A 19,799-nucleotide genomic window follows, 5' to 3' on the forward strand; every position below is an offset into this window, starting at 1 on the left:
CTAGCCCCTACTCCTCCACCAACACTCAGCTGGGGATCACCTCTTCTGGGAAAGATTTCTTGACTCTTCTTCCCTCTGGTCCCCCTCATAGTAGGGCTCCTCTCGATCACAGCACTTATGCACGGTGAACTGTGTTCTGCACCAAAGGATAAGCATCTCGCTTCATGTTTCTATTCCTGGGATAGAGCAGGTGCTTAACAGATGTTTTAAGTAAGAGAGTTGAAGGCACAACTTAAGAGGTCAATGGATCACTTACAGGTCTATTAACAAATAATAACCCCACAACTGTGATTTCCCAATGAGATGGCACCTTGCTCCATAAGACTTCTAAATTATTCCAGTTCAAACCCAACCCTTTCTTAAAAGGTTAAAGATGAGAGTTACTGTATGATCCAGCAATTCCACTCCTAGGTATATATTCAAAGAAATGAAAGCACGACTCAAATACTTGTATATGAATATTCATTGCAGAATTACTCACAAATGCCAAAAGGTGGAAATGACCCAAGTGTTCATCAAAAGATAAATGGATAAGCAAAATGTGGTGTATCCATACAATGGAATATTATTCAGCATTGAAAGGGAATGAAGTTCTCATATAAGCCACAACACGGAAACTTTGAAAATATTAAGCCAGATGCAAAAAAGACACAATACATGATTCCTTTATATGAGGGCTATCACCCATCTAAAGTACCTAGGGCCATGAGTTACTTTTGTGGCTGATCTAATGTCTTGATCAACCTGAAGAAGCTTTAACTTCTGTGGAACCAGAACTGACCACAAAGTTACCCAGTGCTGACTGCAAAACCCACATCCTGCTTCGCTACTAATTTAGTGTTGGGGGCGGAGTTTTACAGGTTTACAACCTATTTCACTAAGAACCTTATCGGGTAATTTGTCTCCCCAAGACCTTCATAAGTAGTTTGCTACTTATATTTTACAGACTGAAATTCTGCATATGAAAGCTACTTTCCTTGGATTATCTGAAGTCTATAAATTAAGAAAACTGGAGAGTAAAACATACTGCATAAATATGACACTCACGAACAAGTATGATCTGCAACTGACTGATAAGCGTTGTGAACACCAAAGGAGGCTGCAGGAAGAAGTTCAAGAAAAGCAATACAAGATTTATAGTTAAGAAGTACCCTAACAGAGATATTATAGAGAGGTAAGGCAGGAAAGCTCAAGGGGAAAACTGTACCAGCAACATGAGCAAGATCTCCACCTTCTGACAGTGGACAGGATAGCCAGACTGACTGCTGGGGAACACAGCAGGTGCAATCATGTAAGCCTTTTCCCTGCATCCCCCCTCCAAAGGAACACCCCTGGCAGGGACCCTATATGTAGAAATGAAACATCAAACAGTTAGTACAGTGCCTGTCACATAGCAGATATTCAACAAACACCTATTTCTATTTGCTTTCATATGGAAGTTGTTGAGAAAACATTTACTTCTAGCCCTGTTTTCTGAAACAGTCATTCCACTTCAGGTATAATAACCAAAAAAGTCACATATACAAGTCATATAGATATGACTTACTATGTATTTATGCATATATAGTAATATAGTTATAAAACACAGATAACATGATAAAATAATGAATGTAGTTAGCATAAATACCCACAAAAGAAATTTTTCTAAAAACAGAAAAAATTTTCTATATTACAGAATGGGCTTAATTTTGCATTTATTAGGCACCCATTGTCACTTAATTTGGTTTTATTAGGAGAAAGCAGAGTAATCTTTCTGTCCCTGGGTAAATCTGACGTGAAAGTAATTGACAAAATAGGTCAGAATGCAACAGAATGGAGAGTTCTCAACGTTTTGTGTCATATTAGGTTATAAATCCTGACAGGCAAAAATGAAAGGATCTTTTGAAAGCCTCTGAGATTCATTAGGGCAATCCCAAACTGTTTAGTTAAAAGCAGCAGCAAGGTAGGAAATAGCACTTTACGTTACTCTGGCTATTCTGACATGTCTTAGATAAAACTGAGGGCATTATGCTCCTATTCTTTTGCTGGTCCTGGTTTCATGAAAAATATCCTCTCCTCACCCCATACACTCCTGGTATCCTCTGGAATGTGTGCTTTAAAAGATTAAAAGGGTACTTACAGAGATCAATGAATTGACTCGAAATCTATTGGGAGCTTATGGCCTTTCCCCTATTCTGCGTGCAATTTCTCTTCCTGGATCACCTGTTTTTGGTAAAAACAACTCCGTTCTTTTTTTATCTAGTATACTAAGCAGAAATCACTTGGCAGTGTAGTGCTGATCAAGTCTTTCCTTGAGTAAAATTGTTAGTTATTTGAAGCTATTTTACAATATATAAACAAAAAGAGAAAAACATTCATTTCTTCAATTCAGTAACTATGCTTATTTCTGTGTCAACGATACATCAGTTTCCCACAGAGAAAAACTGCCATAAAAATTAAAGGTCCAATTGACTATACTCCAGTATAAAATAAAAGGCTAAAAAAAATTTAAGGTCCAATTTAACATGAATATTATTGAAAAATACATTCTCACAATTTAGAGTAAGGTGAATGATAAATCTGTTTCCATTCCAAAATGATCCCTTTCTAGTCATTTTTAAAATGTTTTCTCACATGAAAATTATCTTTACAGCAAATACTGATTATAGCATAGTATCCTACTGGAGAAATGGGTTTTTTTTCCTTAAATGTGTTATTCTCAACTACTTCTTACCTGAAAGTTTTCCTCTTTAAGATTTATATAAATTAATTGACTTCACAAAGGATAAAGGAACAATGCTAAGTACCCAGAAGCAAAAAATTCAATGAAGACTATTTCATGGCTTCAATCACAATATCAGGATGTTAAAATCATTTGATATCAAACAAAAGGATTTCTATAAATAAAAAAACAATAAACCACTGCCACCAAACAAATATTTCCTCTGTCTCGCCTCCCGTTCCAGAGCTGTCAGAAAGTCAGAAAGGAGAGAGCGGCTGAACACACTCCAGAGTTCAGTAAAAACACGGAAGGCTGGAGCACACATGTGAAAGAACACATTTAATTTTAACAAGGCAGAGAAATGAGCTTTAAAAGGTGGCGGTGGTTCAGTTTTGAGTGTCTCTTAGTTCCACTTGAAAAAATGGTACAAGTTTTTCCTCTAACTGCTTCTCAATAGTTCAATGACAGCAAAACATTAAATCTATGGTGATGCTGGAGTTCTTCTATAGGGACAGAAGGGGTGCAACTTCATGGCCTTTTTTAATCTGCAGGAAGAAAGAGGGAGGAAAAAAGAGAGAAGAAGAGAGAGGAGAAACAAAAACTAATTTTCCAGGCAGGGAAATACTTATAAAACCTTTTATGTCAAAGTTAGGATTTCACAACATAACACACTAATGCAAAATCCAGTAGCACCTGTAAGATTTAAGTAAATGCTGCCATTACTTAAATGCTTCTTTAAAAATATCTGTAAAAGACTGAAGGAAAAAAAGATAAAGTACATTCTTCAGAGAACAACAAAGGTATTTCAAAATAAAAACTGTATTTTTGTTTTTCTTTTTTTCAGTTGTTTTTTTGTACAAGAATTCAGTCATCATATAATAACTTATACACAACGGGGTCAATCTCTGCTCTCCTTCTCTGTGCCACTTCCAGTCCACACGTTCAGGCTATAGTCCCCCAACATTATTTTCTGATAAATATATTACCACAGTTTGATCTAAATATAGATACATTATATAATATTTGTCTCTGGGAAAAAAATCAAATTTTAATATGCAAACTTTTATTTATATAATACAGAAATGGAGAAAATGACAGTAGGCACACAGCCTAATTATGACTTGTAGATGATGATTTCTAGGTACTCTCCTACTGTAAATGAATGTTTAAAATAGTCTTAATAAGAAGATTTTATTTATATGTGCACTTGTGTCCACCTTATCCCATATACTATACATGTCTAAAGACAATCTGGGAATTTAAAGGTGCAGCCCTCAAGAAACTGTTGAAATTACTAAAAAAAGAAAAAAAGTAGACTCTATTGGAAAGGAAAAAACTCACAAAATTTCCAATTTTAAATTTCATATCAGTAGGAAAATATTAAAAATAATTTTCTGTATATACATATGAGTATATGTATATATTGAATTACACACATGTCTCATATATCAATACAATTCAAGTGGAGACATTTTGGTGACTTATTTTCCCATTAAATGACAATTATGTCAAAATTTAAAAATATCTTATTACATCATTAAAATAATTCACTTACCATTTCAATAGCTAACACTGTTTTTTTTCTTTAATTTTTTTAACTCTTCATAACTAAATTCCCTGATCCCTAGTGTTAAATCCCCTATTTAAATTAAAATATGGTGCTCTGTACTCAGAAACTGATGGATAAAGTCACATCTACTTCAAAATTCCATCAATCAAATAAGTTTTATTACCTGATTTATCAGAGAAATACCTCTGAGCTTGTGTACCTAAATTATCCTCCCTACAATAAATAGGTGAGGAAAATACCCTAAAATAGATGGAGGTACATGATATTATAGCACATATAATACATGATGATTAAGTGTCTGATATAAACTTTTCAGAGACACCTGAAAACTCACTTTAGAAACTAACTTTAGAAACAAACCATTTATTTTTCACTCTAATATAAATTAATATGTATGTATTTACATACATACACATACATATATAAAACAAAACTGTCTGGTATTGAGTAGCTGTGTGAGTGAAAAAATGGTTACAAATTGATTAATCAGCTTAATTTTGTACTTAACAATTCAATTGTTTTGGGGTACAAACAAAAAGTCAGTGCATTTGTAGACTCCATGGAGTCGATACTCAAGCATACACTTTAAAAAAGAACCCTCCTCAACATCACAAGCATTGTACAGCAAGAATATATGGACTCTGATGCAATTCTTACTCCATAAGCAGACTAGACAGCACTTGACTTACTTTTAAAATAGCTCCTTAAAAGAAATATATAAAGAAATGCATGTTTGCTAAAAGTCCTTTAAAATTACATCAAAACAACATTAAAACCTGTTCACTGAGGAGAGCCCACTGAATTGAATTCCTCTTTTGAAATGCCTAGTTAACAGTTTAGAATATTGCCTTGTGAGGATTGACTAGAGATGTGGTTGATGTGAAGACCCAGACAGAGTAAACGGCTCCAATCCCAATAGTCCTCTGATTGGCTGCTTGATGGAAATGGATCGCCTTTAAAATAGCTATACACCTTAAAATGATCTATAATAAACAGTTCCCCAACAACCATTAGTATTTGTAAATTGAAATGCATTAATCATTCAGAAAAGATTTCTTGCAAAATATATAAATAAATGTAACTGCATATTCTGTAAATATACTTAACATTGCTAGACCAGACCGTTAGTGACGGGCTGCTCTATTTCAGTACTGTGTGTCAAATTTATTAGAAATTTAAAAAGAAAAATTTTGGAGGGACTCAGCTGCCTTCATTAGTTGGCTTTAAAATGTGTAATAAAATGGGAGACAGTATCTTTTCATAAATACATGGAATCAATATGGAAAAGTAAACTATACAGCAGACAAGATTAGAGAACACCAGAGTGTATCAGAATGGTCACCAGAGTGAAATATCTTCCAGTATAAAAAAAGGGAAGAACTCTATACACCCAGTTATAGTATGTTTCAATTAAAGATGCAGGTCTCTTTCACTCCTGGCAAGAATTAATTGGTAATGGCACTGCCTTTGGCAGTGCAAAAATATCCTGAGAAATTATTCAGATTACAACAAAAGACAGGGCTTTCATCATTAAGTTTTTGCACAAAACACAGCTTTAGATATCATAAATAAATTAATTTAAAAAGCAGATAACCTTCACTGTGTTGAACACAAAAAGGGGGATGTGACCCAGACATTTGTTAATTCTCCCATTGGCTAATATCAGAAAAAAAGATTGCATTAAATGTCTATTTATAACTTTCTAGTTAACTATGGCCAATAATATACATGGAGGTAATTTGTAGTTCAAGTTTTTCATCTCTTTTTTTTTCCCCAACTAGCTACAAGCTGAATTCTAAAATTTACACTGAAATATACAATTCCAATTTTCAAAAGATCCTCCTCGTGGAGAAGAGATATTCAAATTTTTTTGTGCAATCTTGATGCGGAGCCCAAACAATCCTATGAAGAGAGACAGTATCTTTTTTAATCAATTGGCACTGAAATTTAACTTTCCTTAGCTGCGTTCTAGTAGCTTGGCCAAGTTATCTCGTAATTCTGTTAGTTCAAAGATTTTTCCATCAAGGATTTCTAACAGGGTCTTCAGGTTATTGCGAAAAGCTTCTTGTTCATTCTGACTTTTCTCCAGGCGTTGCTCTAAGTCAGACAGTTGTCCTTCCAGGTCTTTGTTCCGAATTTCTACTTCCTTTAGAAACAAAAGTGTGATATATATATGTGTGTCAGTTGAAGATTTGAGAAACAGTATAACTTTCATTATTAGAATACTGTGATAGTCCATGCAGTTTGATAATCAGGATGAGCTTCTGAATCTCCACACAACCTAAGGAGGTTTTCAGATTGCGCCATCTAAGAAATCCATGTAGTTTTACTGACTTGCTGCTCATGAATCCATCTATCTCCCAGCACAAATTGCCTCCCTGCCTGCTTCATGCCAGGCAACATTAGTCTAGGTACTTCAAATACCAAGATAGGACTGGTGACCCATTTTGTGGATTAGGTACACCTCCTTTTCCTCATGCACAACTGTTAGCAATCCAAGTGAAAGCAGGCAGAAAAAAAAGACAAATTAATTTTTTCTCTTTCTTGGCAATTCTGGAGAAAGATTTGGAGAAGGAAATGACTCTCTCAAATAAGTTTTAGGATCCTCTGAATATGTTAATTATTCTTCATTTCACCTCAGTATCAAATGAATGTGTATGGTAGAGAACATAGCTCACCTGTTAAAAACTGTAGTGAATACCTGTACATGTAAGAGAATTAGACAAAAACAATTCCAATATACTGCGGATTAAGGGAAGAAAAAAATGACAAAAGAAAAGCCAAAAGTTCATGACAACAAAAATTTTTTAAACTTTAAAAATAAATGCCAGAATTCCTGGCGTACTTACAAATTATTTATAAGTTACTATATATTGTGTCGAAAGGATAGTAGGTTTTTAAAAAATTATTTAAAGTATCTGGTAAATGTTAAATGAAAATAACAGAATGTGAAGCAGTGTACTAACTACAGTGAGGCAAAGCTGTGTGTGTGAAGATGAATGATGGGAATTAAAGTACACACAGAAAACAGGAAACCCTTCTGGTTGTTGGGACTATGTACACTTCTTTACAAAATCCGCTTATCCTACAATGCCTGCAAAATTAAACTTCTAAGAAAAATAACTGGAAAACTGATTTGAATACATATAAGAAAGTAACCATTGCTTTAGCATTCCCAGCACAAAGAAATATTCACTTGTTTAACTAAGAGCAAGCCTCAAGCAAACAGATACCACAGATGAGTCGCAAGAGCCTGGGAAGACATAAAAAAGGAATAGTGCAGCTATAATGACTTTTAAAGAAAGAACTTAGAGATTTCCAATCAATCTTAAAGTATTTATTATTAGATGTTAACCAGGTATGTTTCTAATCTTTTCCCTTCAAATCACCTACAAGGTTAAGATAAGTAAACTGACAGCAGATTCTGAAACCAATAGGATATTTATAAATTCAGAAGCCAAGTTCATGAAGTCTCTAAACCTTAAGGGAGTAAACAGATCCTGGGATCAAATGTAAAAATTCCACAGCACGCTCTCTGACCTGCTCAAACAAGAAGCTTAAGATTAGAATGTTTCCAACTGTAAAAATAGACCAAATGTCATTCACGAGAAAACACCCACTTTACCACGCACCGCCCAGTTTGCCCTCTAAAGCCATCCTTAAAAAGTGAAAGGCTTCTTTGTTCTCCTTGCCAATCAATGAAACAGCCAAACATTTTCAGTGGAAACAAGCAAAACACCAAACCCCCCCAGCTATTAAAACCGCACTGTTCTTCTCCAGGAGTCTTGTGCTCTGAGCCATTTCTCCGATTGAAGGAATTTCACCAGGCCCATAACAAAAAGGATCCAGTATGATGCTGTTGGTGCTGTGGTCTATTCTGAGGCAGAGAATAAGATTCCAGAGGAAGAACAGACAATGTAAGATCAGGATGAAGCAACCTGGTTGGGGGCATGTCCCAGTTCTATCTTCTGTCTATACTTTCCAGCCCTTCTTCTTAACTTTTATTCCCCCTCGCAACTCATTCTTCTGCTTATTATGATTTTTGTGCTTCTATTTTCCTTTCTTCTTTAACTGATATGTGAGCATATGTCAGGGCACCAAGGTAAAGCACTGATAAAACACTGAGGCCAGAACTTGCTAAATCCCTTTGAGTGCTTTCGAAGGCAATAACTGAAAGTATAAAATGCCAGTGGGCAGAAGGTCATGCTCTGTATTTGTTAGATATGGAGCCTACAATACTCGAGTGATTAAAAAAAAAATTAAACAATTATTACCACCATCAATGGGACCAGGTCAGGTTCATTTTCTGTAAATTTGAATCGTGCATCATTTAATCTAAATAAAAGCTACAAAAATTTGTCTTTATTGATATCTGATTCACATCGTAAACTCTTACAAGATATGTTACTGTCCTATTAAGATTATTAACCTTCACATTGATCATACATGGTCATACACAGATCATCAAAACAAGTATTAATAATTTAACAGAAAAATGACTAAAAGACACACATATTTTGAAGAAGAGTTACTCAACAATTATTTACTGAGATGTCTTCTAAGTAACTAGGCTTTGAGAATGAAAGTTAGTCACTCAGTCGTGTCCGACTCTTTGTGACCCCGTGGACTGTAGCCCACCAGGCTCCTCTGTCCATGGGATTTTCCAGGCAAGAATACTGGAGTGGGTTGCCATTTCCTTCTCCAGGGGATCTTCCCAACCCAGGGATCAAACTCAGCATTGCAGGCAGACTCTTTACCAACTGAGCCACCAGGGAAGCTACGGCTTTGAGAATAAAGTAGTAAATAAACAAAGATGGTCCCTGTTTTAATGGAGTGTGTATTCTCGAAGGGGGATGCTGGTAAAAAAGAAGTCAACAGAACAGACAGAACAGAGACACTGAGGAAATTGCTGTGTACACTGAAACCTTTCGACCAGCTTTCCAAACTATATAAACCAATAATAAGGACAAATAAAACAATACAAACACCACAAGTTCAACTAGAAGAAAGAGAACAATACAAATTTGAGGTTACCTATAATTAGGAGACAGAAGCACCAGCTTCTCGCAGAGATACTTCTCAAGTTCTTACTCTTACTCTTTGCAGAGGGCAAGGCAAGATTGAGGGGGAAACACAGAAGAGGGAAGAGGAGAATGAAAACCTAAGACTGAACTCTAATAACCCAAAGAAAGAGAAAGACCACTCAAAGTGCCAAGATGCTGGTAGAAAACAAACGGCATAGTAGACCAGAGCAACACACACGAGGCAACCTCACAGTGTAAACAAGCCTTGAGGAGGTGACCTGGAAAGGCAGTATTTCCGAGGAGAGAGAGTGAAAACAAGAAAAAGGGGACTTCTCTGGCAGTACGGTGCACAGGCATCTGCCTCAATTCCTGGTCTGGGAAGATTCCACCAAGTAAGGAAGCCCCTGCACCACAACTGCTGAGCCTGTGCTCTGCAGCCAGCGAGCTGTAACTCCTGAGCCCACGTGCTGAGCGCCTGCACCCAAGAGCAGAGGAGCCCTTGCTGGCCACGGCTAGAGAAAACCTGTGCACAGCAGGGAAGACTCAGATCACCAAAAGTAAATTTAAAAAAATAAGAGACCCTTAAAAAAATAAGAAGAGAAAGAGACTCTGGGGGACAGCTAATCATAAAAGGTCCTTCCACTGGGAAATTCATTTAGAAAGTTCAAAAATAATAACATGAGCAAAGGTGTACCAGGCAGGCATTGTGACAGCCATAGAAAAAGCAGCAAAGAAAGACACCTTCAGTGCTAAAACCCATAGCACAATGAAGATACAACTATTATGTTTATGTACCAAGAAACACAGTAGCCATCTTTATAAAGTAGAAACTACAGGAGCTGTAAGGATACACAGAAAAAAATACACTGATGTGAGCTTTTAATTTGCTCTTCTCAATATAGGACAGATCAGGAGGAACAAAAAAATGGTAAGGATATAGAAGGCTTAAATTACAAAATCAATAAAGAGCATTCACAAGTTGATTATATGCTAGATTACATTAAAAAAGCGGTAAATTATGTCAAGCAGAAATTATATAAACAAATCCTTGTAATCACAATGCAGTAAAACTAAATCATAAAATTAAAAGACCCTTCCACCAGGATATTAAAACATGTTCCTTTAAACATCTCCAGCATGAAAGGGAAGACCAAATTACAGAATTTCACGACATAATGATAATGAAAATACTGTCATAATTTATGGGACATATTAAAGCAACGATCAGAGGAAATCTATAGTTTTAAACACAAATAAATAAAAATGAAAACAAAGGAACTAAATTCCCCTTTCAAAATGCTAGAAATAAAATTAAAAAGTAAATCAAAACAAACCATAAAGCAGGAATAATAAGCAGAAGAGTAAAAATTCATTAGATAAAAGACAGAAAAATAGTAACACTGATTAATAAGTCAGAATTTCATTTTTCAAAAAACTTAAAATAGACTTGAAAGTGAAAGTGTTAGTCACTCAGTCGTGTCCGACTCTTTCTGACCCCATGGACTATAGCCCACCAGGCTCCTCCGTCCATCTAATTCTTCAGGCAAGAATACTGGAGTGGGTTGCTAGTTCCTTCTCCAGGGGACCTTTCTGACTCAGGGATTGAACCCAGGTCTCCTGCATTGCATGCAGACTCTTTACCAACTGAGCCACCAGGGAAGTCTAAAATAGACATACTATTACTAAACTTAAGAAAGACAAGGATAAAGAACTATATAAGAAATTATAAGAGTTTCCACTGAATATCTGAAAACCCAGATGGAAAACTTATACAGGCCAATACCTGCATAAGAAACAGAGAGTAATAAAAGAATTAAAACAGCTCCAGGCCCAGACAGTTTCAAACAGGAGTTCTATTAAACTTTCAAAGACCAGATAGTTCTAATATGACATCAATTACTCCAGAGCATAAGAAAATAAAGAAAATCTTCCAAATTATCTTATGAAGCTACTATAACCTTGACACCTAAATTGTATAAATTCAGCTCCCACCTGAAAAAGGAAAATTACAGACCGATATTACAAATGAATACCATATAAAAACTATAAATAACAGGGAACAAAAATCTGACACCACATTAAGAAAATGATACACCACAGCTAAGTGGTATTTATTTTAGGAATGCAAATGTGGTTCAGTTTTAGAAAATTCATTAATAAAATAAACCATATTAATAGGTCTGGGGGAAAAATTATGATTATCTCCATTGGTACTAAAAAAGCTATTAACAAAAGTTAACTCTTTCTTGGTAGAAACACTCAAGAAAATAGGAATAAGCCACTCTCATAATATGATACTGGTAAAGCCAGCATTTCAACTAATGGAAAAGTATTAGAGACATTTCCACTAAAATCAGGAACAAGATAAGTCTGTCACCTCCACTATTAACACTGTACTGGTATTTTTAACAGATGTAACTCAACAAGAAAAATCAACAGAGCCCTAAGAACTAGAACAAAAGAAGCAAAATTATTTCTATTTGCAGATTATTTGTTAGTGAATAAATGAAATAAATGACAAGACTAGTGCAAACAATAAAATAATTTAGTATGGTAGCAGGATATAAGATTAGCAAACAGAATTCAAAAACTTTCATACACATTGATTTTATAAACAATAATCAAAAGATACAATGGTAGAGAAAACCTAATTTTCAACAGTATAAAAGAAGAATTTTTAATAGTATAAAAATAGTATAAAATATTTACAAATAAACAAGAAACACTCCAAATTCACAGGATGAAAGCCTTAAAATGTTCCTGAAAAACACAAAAGTAGACGTGAACAAGTAAGAAGACATCCTCTGTTCTTGAATAAGATGGAAACCTCATGAAGATATCACTCTGCTAAATTAGTGTTCTAAATTTTAAGCAATACCAATGATTTTTTTTACAGAGCTAAGCTTTTTGTTGACACTAAAATTGGTACTAATGCTAAAACTAAAATACATATGGAAAAAATATGTTAAGAATACATTTAGGAAAATGATGAAAAAGAAAAGCTATGAGGGCTGATTGACCTTATTCAATATTAAAATAAACTGTAAAGCCTCTACGAGTAAAGCAGTGTGGTACTAGGATGCATGAATAGATACGAGTAACTTAGTAGAACAGAAGAGAAAGTCCAAATACAGACCAAGATACACATTGAAATTGAATATCTCAAATCTCTGGGAAAAAAGGATAAAGTTATAAATAAATGGTAATGAGATAACAAGACAGACATTTGGAAAAGGATAAAGCGAAAGTAAAGTCGCTCAGTCATGTCCGACCCTTAGCGACCCCATGGACTGCAGCCCACCAGGCTCCTCCATCCATGGGATTTTCCAGGCAAGAGTACTGGAGTGGGGTACCATTTCCTTCTCCAGGGAAAAGGATAAACTTAGATCCATATCTCACACCACATACAAAGGACAAACCCCAAGTGAATCAGAGATCTAAAAGTAAAAAATGAAACCACAGAAGTATTAAAGGGAAATATGGATGGATTCCTATATGATCTGAGTATGGAACAGAGTCAGAGCAATAACCAGGATTTCACACTTCAGGAATGGAAGCGGTCAATTTTCATTCCAATCCCAAAGAAGGGCAATGCCAAAGAATGTGCAAACTATCGCACAAATGGCTCATTTCACAGGCTAGCAAGGTAATGCTCAAAATCCTTCAAGTTAGGCTTCAACAGTACATGAACTGAGAACTTCCGGATGTACATGCTAGATTTAGAAAAGGCAGAGGAACCAGAGGAATCAAATATTAAATTGCCAACATCCGTTGGATCACAGAAAAAGTAAGAGAATGCAAAAAAAAATCTGCTTCATTAACTATGCTAAAGCCTTTGACTGTGTGGATCACAACAAACTATGGAAAATTCTTAAAGAGATGAGAATACCAGACCACCTTACATGCCTCTTGAGAAACCTGTATGCAGGTCAAGAAGCAGCAGTTAGAACCAGATATGGAACAATGGACTGGTTCAAAATTGGGACAGGAGTACGTCAAAGCTGTATATTGTCACCCTGCTTATTTAACTTATATGCAGAGTACATCATGTGAAATGCCAGGCTGGATAAAACACAAGATGGAATCAAGATTGTTGGGAGAAATATCAACAACCTCAGATATGTAGATGACATCACCCTTATGGCAGAAAGTGAAGAACTAAAGAGACTCTTGATGAAAGTGAAAGAGGAGAGTGAAAAAGTTGGCTTAAAACTCAACATTCAGAAAACTAAGATCATGGCATCCAGTCCCATCACTTCATGCTAAATAGAGGGGGAAACGATGGAAATAAGTGACAGATTTTATTTTCCTGGGCTCCAAAATCACTGCAGACAGTGACTGCAGCCATGAAATTAAAAGATGCTTGCTCCTTGGAAGAAAAGCTATGACAAACCTAGACAGCATATTAAAAAGAAGAGATATCATTTTGCTGACAAAGGTCCGTATAGTCAAAGCCATGGTTTTTCCAGTAGTCATGTATGGATGTGCTGCTGCTGCTAAGTCGCTTTAGTTGTGTCCGACTCTGTGCGACCCCATAGACGGCAGCCCACCAGGCTCCTTCGTCCCTGGGATTCTCCAGGCAAGAATACTGGAGTGGGTTGCCATTTCCTTCTCCAGTGCATGAAAGTGAAAAGTGAAAGTGAAGTCGCTCAGTCGTGTCTGACTCTTTGCGACCCCATGGGCTGTAGCCTACCAGGCTCCTCCGTCCATGGGGTTTCCCAGGCAAGAGTACTGGAGTGGGGTGCCATTGCCTTCTCTGTATGGATGTGAGAGTTGAACATAAAGAAGGTTGAGTGCCGAAGAATTGATGCTTTTGAACTGTGGCTCTGGAGATGACTCTTGAGAGTCCCTTGGACTCAAGGAGATCAAACCAGCCAATCCTAAAGGAAATCAGTCCTGAATATTCATTGGAAGGACTGATGCTGAAACTGAAACTCCAATACTTTGGCCACATGATGCAAAGAGCTGACTCACTGGAGAAGACTCTGATGCTGCAAAATATTGAGGGCAGGAGGAGAAGGGGACGACAGAGGATGAGATGGTTGGATGGCATCACTGACTCAATGGACATGTTGTTGTTGTTCAGTCACTCAGGCATGTCCAACTCTTTGCAACCCCATGGACTGCAGCACACCAGGGTTCCCTGTCCTTCAATAACTCCCAGAGATTGCTCAAACTCATGTCCATTGAGTCAGGGTCTTTTCTAATGACTCAGATCTTTGCATCAGGTGGCCAAAGTATTGGAGCTTCAGCTTCAGCATCAGCCCTTCCAATGAATTTTCAGGACTGATTTCCTTTAGGATGGACTGGTTGGATCTCCTTGCAGTCCGAGGGACTCTCAAGAGTCTTCTCCAACACCACAGTTCAAAAGCATCAATTCTTTGATGCTCAGTCTTCTTTATGGTCCAACTGTCACATCCATACATGACTAATGGAAAAACCACAGCTTTGACTAGTTGGACCTTTGACAGCAAAGTAACGTCTCTGCTTTTTAATACGCTATCTAGGTCTGTCACAGTTTTTCTTCCAAGGAGCAAACATCTTTTAATTTCATGGCTGCAGTCACCATCTGCAGTGATTTTGGAGCCCAGGAAAATAAAATCTGTCACTGTTTCCCCATCTATTTGCCATGAAGTGATGGAACCAGATGCCATGATCTTCATTTTTTGAATGTTGAGTTTTAAGCCAGCTTTTTCACTCTCCTTTTTCACCTTCATCAAGAGACTGTTTAGTTCCTCATCCCTTTCTGCCATAAGGGTGGTGTCATCTGCATATGTGAGGTTATTGATATTTCTCCTGACAATCTTGATTTCATCTTGTGCTTCATCCAGCCTGGCATTTACCATGATGTACTTTGCATATAAGTTAAATAAGCAGGGTGACAATATACAGTCTTGATGTACTCTTTGCCTAATTTTGAACCAGTCCATTGTTCCATATCTGGTTCTAACTGCTGCTTCTTGACCTGCATACAGGTTTCTCAAGAGGCATGTAAGGTGGTCTGGTATTCTCATCTCTTTAAGAATTTTTCATAGTTTGTTGTGATCCACACAGTCAAAGGCTTTAGCATAGTCAATGAAGCAGTAGTGTTTCTCTGGAATTCTCTTGCTTTTTCTATGATCCAACAGATGTTGGCAATTTGATCTCTGGCTCCTCTGCCTTTTCTAAATCCACTTTGAATTAGAGTAAATTCCAGGAGATGGTGAAGAACAGGGAAGCCTGGTGTACTGTAGTACATGGGGTTGCAAAGTGTTGGACACGACTTAGCATCTGAACAACAACAGAGCAATGAAAGAAAAGAATGATATATTTGTCTACTACATAAAACAAAACCACTATCTTAAGCAAAGTCAAAAAATATTGACAAACTGGGAGAAAATATTTGTAACATATAATTGCAGATAAATAAAGAACTCTAGAAAATTTTTCAAACAAGGATCAAAATTCTATAGAGAAAAGGGCTACAGATATGAATACACAATCTATACAGGTACAAAAAGATACTGAAATGGCCTCTAAGCTTATGAAAGATGTTTAATCTCACTCATAATATGAGATACACCAATTAAAACTATCGTTTCTCACCTAACATATATTGCCAAAAGATAAGCAGTATGAGGACACATTTTGCTGATGAGGCTGTGAGAAACAGGCACATACACGCTGATGATACAATGAAAAACTAGCAAAACCCATCATGGAGAAGAATTTGACAGTATGACCTTCTCACTTGGAAATCTTGCTTCTAAGCATCTACCCTATAGATACACCTCCAACAATAACAAAATACCTATTTACAAGATTACTCACTATAGTACTCTCAGAATACTGAAAACAACCTAAATATCCACATAAAGGAGTGTGTTTGAAAAAAACTATCACACATACAAATGAAGTACTATACAGCCAAAGAATGAACAAGATCTCTATGAACTGACAGAGTGATTTCCAGGACATACCTTAGATTAAAAAAAAAGCAAAGTGTGTAAGTTAAGAGTGACTAGAATATGTTACCATTTGTGTAAGAAAAAAGGGGAGGGAATAAAAAAATAGACTTATCTGTTCATTTGTGTAAAAAGAAACACAGAAGAATAAGTCAGATAATGAGACTGGTTACCCACAGGGGCAGATGGGAATGAGGCTAGACTGGATTGGACAGGATGACACTTCTCGAAAGTTATCTTTCTGAATAGTTCTGACTTTTAGAACCATGTTTCATATGCTCAGTATATGCACGCTAAATCACTTCAGTTGTGTCTGACTCTGTGACCATATGGACTGTAGCCCGCCAGGCTCCTCTGTCCATGGGATTCTCCAGGCAAAAACACTGGAGTGGGTTTCCAGTATTTCCTTCTCCAGGGGATCTTCCTAACTGAGGGATTGAACCTGCATCCCTTACAACTCCTGTCTTGGCAGGTGGGTTCTTTACCACTAGCGCCACCTGGGAAGCCCCAAATGCTCAGTAAATGCATACAAATACAACACAAAGAAAAATGGGGAGAACTAAAATGGAATATAATAAGATACAGATGAAAATAAATGTACTTTAAATGAATACCTAACCAGTTGAAGAGGGGGAGTGAAAGAACCTAATTAACTTTTGAACACAGGTTAAAAACAAAAAGAATACTCATCTAGTTAGTAGGGTATGCTTTTGTTGTTTTGACAGTGGTATGAATTAGTAACTACATTCTTAAGCAAAAGAGCTTCCCTGGTAGCTCAGCTGGTAAAGAATCTGTCTGCAATGCAGGAGATCCCGGTTCGATTCCTGGGTTGGGAAGATCCCCTGGAGAAGGGAACAGCTACCACTCCAGTATTCTGGCCTGGAGAATTCCATGGACTGTATAGTCCATGGGGTCACAAAGAGTAAGACATGACTGAGTGACTTTCACTTCACTTCTTAAGCAAGCAAGTAAACATACTATGGTTTCTTAATATTGGGAAACAGAGTTATAAACAGGAAATTGGGGAAGGCTAAAATGAGCTCCATAGTACTGGACTGCAATGGGAAGTATAAACATGGTTTCAGGGTTGTTGTTTTTTTCCCAATAGTTATTGTAATGGACATAATGTGCTATGTGTATATTTCTAGCTCTGATAATTAAGAGGGCCTAGACACAATGACATCTCAATAGCAAAAAGTATATTTAATGCCCAGAACCTGGTTTCTAAACACCAAACTTGACTAAAAGAAAATTTTGTTTGAAGAAACAGCTAATTTCAAGGCTGGAACTGAGAAATACAAGATGAACCTAGAATATCTAGTTGAGCTAAAACATGAAGTTCCAAAGGAACTTGTTATCCTGGAATGAATCCTGGACCAGAAAAACAATTTCTAATATTCTGTTATAAAGAGGACAATTATGGGAATTTGAATAAAGTCTTTAGATAATTTCTTGACTTTGATGGTTATGTAAGAGACTGTTCTATTCTTAGAAAATAGACATTGAAGAGGTTGTCATACTGAGTGAAGTCAAATATCATATGATATCGCTTATATGTAGCATTTTTAAAAAGGGTACAAATGAACTTATTTTCAAAACAGAAATAGAGTCACAGATATAGAAAACAAACTTATGGTTACCAAAGGGGAAAGGATAGATTGGGAGGTTGGGGCTGACATACACACACCACTCTATATAAAAGAGACAGCTGATAAGAAGACTCTTGAGGGTCCCTTGGACAGCAAGGAGATCAAACAAGTCAATCCTAAAGGAAATCAACCCTGAATATTCATTGGAAGGACTGATGTTGAAGCTGAAGCTCCAAAATTCTGGCCCCCTGATGCGAAGAGTCAACTCACTGGAAAAGACCCTGATGCTGGGAAAGATTGAGAGCAGGAGGAGAAGGGGACGACAGAGGATGAGGTGGTTGGATGGCATCACCGACTCGATGGACATGAGTTTGAGCAAACTCTGGGAGGTGGTGATGGACAGGGAAGCTTGGCGTGCTGTAGTCCATGGGGTCACAGAGAGTTGGACATGACTGAGCAACTGAACAACTATAAAGCATAGGGAACTCTACTCAATACTCTATAATGACCTATATGGGAAAAGTATAAAAAAGAGTGGATATATGTGTATGTATACCTGACTAACTTTGCCGCAAGCAGAAACTAACATAACACTGTAAATCAACTATACTTCAATAAAAATTATCTTTAAAAATTATATATAAGAAAAAGAAAATATACATTAAAGTGTTTAGAGGTAAAGGGATATCATATTTGGAACTTATTCTCAGCCATTTAGAAAAAAAAGAATACAGAGAGAATTCCATCATGATAAAAAGAAAACGAATATGGCAAAAATGTTAACATCTGGTGATATAGGTGAAAGGTACATGAAAGGTACATTATTCTTGCAACTTTCCCATGTGAAATTACTTCAAAATAAAAAGTTTAAAAATCAATTAAGAAAATAAGATCATTTCATTCAGTGATAATTGCTACAAGGAAAATAAGACAGGGTAATATCACACAGAGCACTGGGGGTGGGGAGGCCTGCAGAATAGTCCTTCAATTGGGAAATCAGTGAAATGAACATGTAAGCCAAGTCTTAGTTACTTTAGAAACCAGCCCATTTGAAGATCTGGAGATTTAGAACTCCAGGGAAGGATATGCCATATACTATAAGGGAAAAATGCACTTCGTGCCTTCAAAATACCGAAAGATGACAATCAACATATTGAAAACTTGTAATCAAAAAAAAAAGGTAATACTAAAAAAAATAATAAGTTCCCCTTGTTCCCTATCAGAAGCAAAAATGAGAGGAGACTAATATCCAGAGGGTATCCTGTTGTTCCAGACATTAGTTTCTCAGCATAGGTAATTTAAAAACATTGACACCAAGTAATTCTTTAAAAGTTCATCTTAAAGAAATAATGAGAAAGGCAAGGTTTATGTGAAAAGATACATTATAACATTATTACAACTAATGTTGAAAACAAATGACCATCCCGGTAAAAATGTTGGAAGAAAATTATGGTACACCTATGCAGGAGAATACTATATAGCCATATGACCTATGCAGCTTATGACATAACACTGTTAGGAAAGCAAGACAAAAAATTGCTATCTATATGTCTCACATAAAGAAAAAGTTATCCACAAAAACACTGAGGGAAGGGAATTCTCAACATTTTGCCTTAGGATGATGGGAGTATGTTTTTTTTTTTTCTGTTAAGTTACATTTTTCTAAATTTTTTACAATGAGCATATGTTACATTGATATTTAAAGAAAAAACAACTTGCAAACTAAAAAAAATCATATCAAAACTACTTAAAATTTTTCCAAACTATCTTTTTTATCCAAATTCATAGCTACACTCCAAACCCATGCATTGCAATTTCAAAGTTCCTCTACCATTTCAGAAACTAATGATCTCAATTTTTTGGACTGAATTTATGAATGGAGGTTCAAGAGTGATGGAACTTTTGACATGTAGATGTTTAGGTAGGAGGGACTAGGCCATAAAGGAGGAACTTTCTTCAAACTAGAAAAAA

At 36.3% G+C, this 19,799-nt stretch overlaps 1 protein-coding gene across 6 annotated transcripts in view; it reads right to left on the reverse strand.

Annotated features, from left to right (window-relative positions):
* HOMER1 (homer scaffold protein 1) overlaps positions 1–19,799 on the reverse strand; it is a 213,948-nt gene that overhangs the window by 80,437 nt on the left and 113,712 nt on the right. The window contains exon 9 of one of the 6 annotated variants that reach the window (XM_081505967.1): positions 3,324–6,417. The exons of the other annotated variants lie outside the window; for them this stretch is intronic. Within the exon in view, the coding sequence (XP_081362093.1) occupies positions 6,229–6,417 (189 nt within the window). The 3' untranslated portion in view covers positions 3,324–6,228. Of the gene's footprint in view, positions 1–3,323; positions 6,418–19,799 lie in introns of those variants that run through there. 6 annotated transcript variants of the gene reach the window in all.

The sequence above is a fragment of the Giraffa tippelskirchi genome, chromosome 7, assembly GCF_054371585.1.
Source record: "Giraffa tippelskirchi isolate mGirTip1 chromosome 7, T2T-mGirTip1v1.2.pri, whole genome shotgun sequence".
Lineage (NCBI taxonomy): Eukaryota > Metazoa > Chordata > Mammalia > Artiodactyla > Giraffidae > Giraffa > Giraffa tippelskirchi.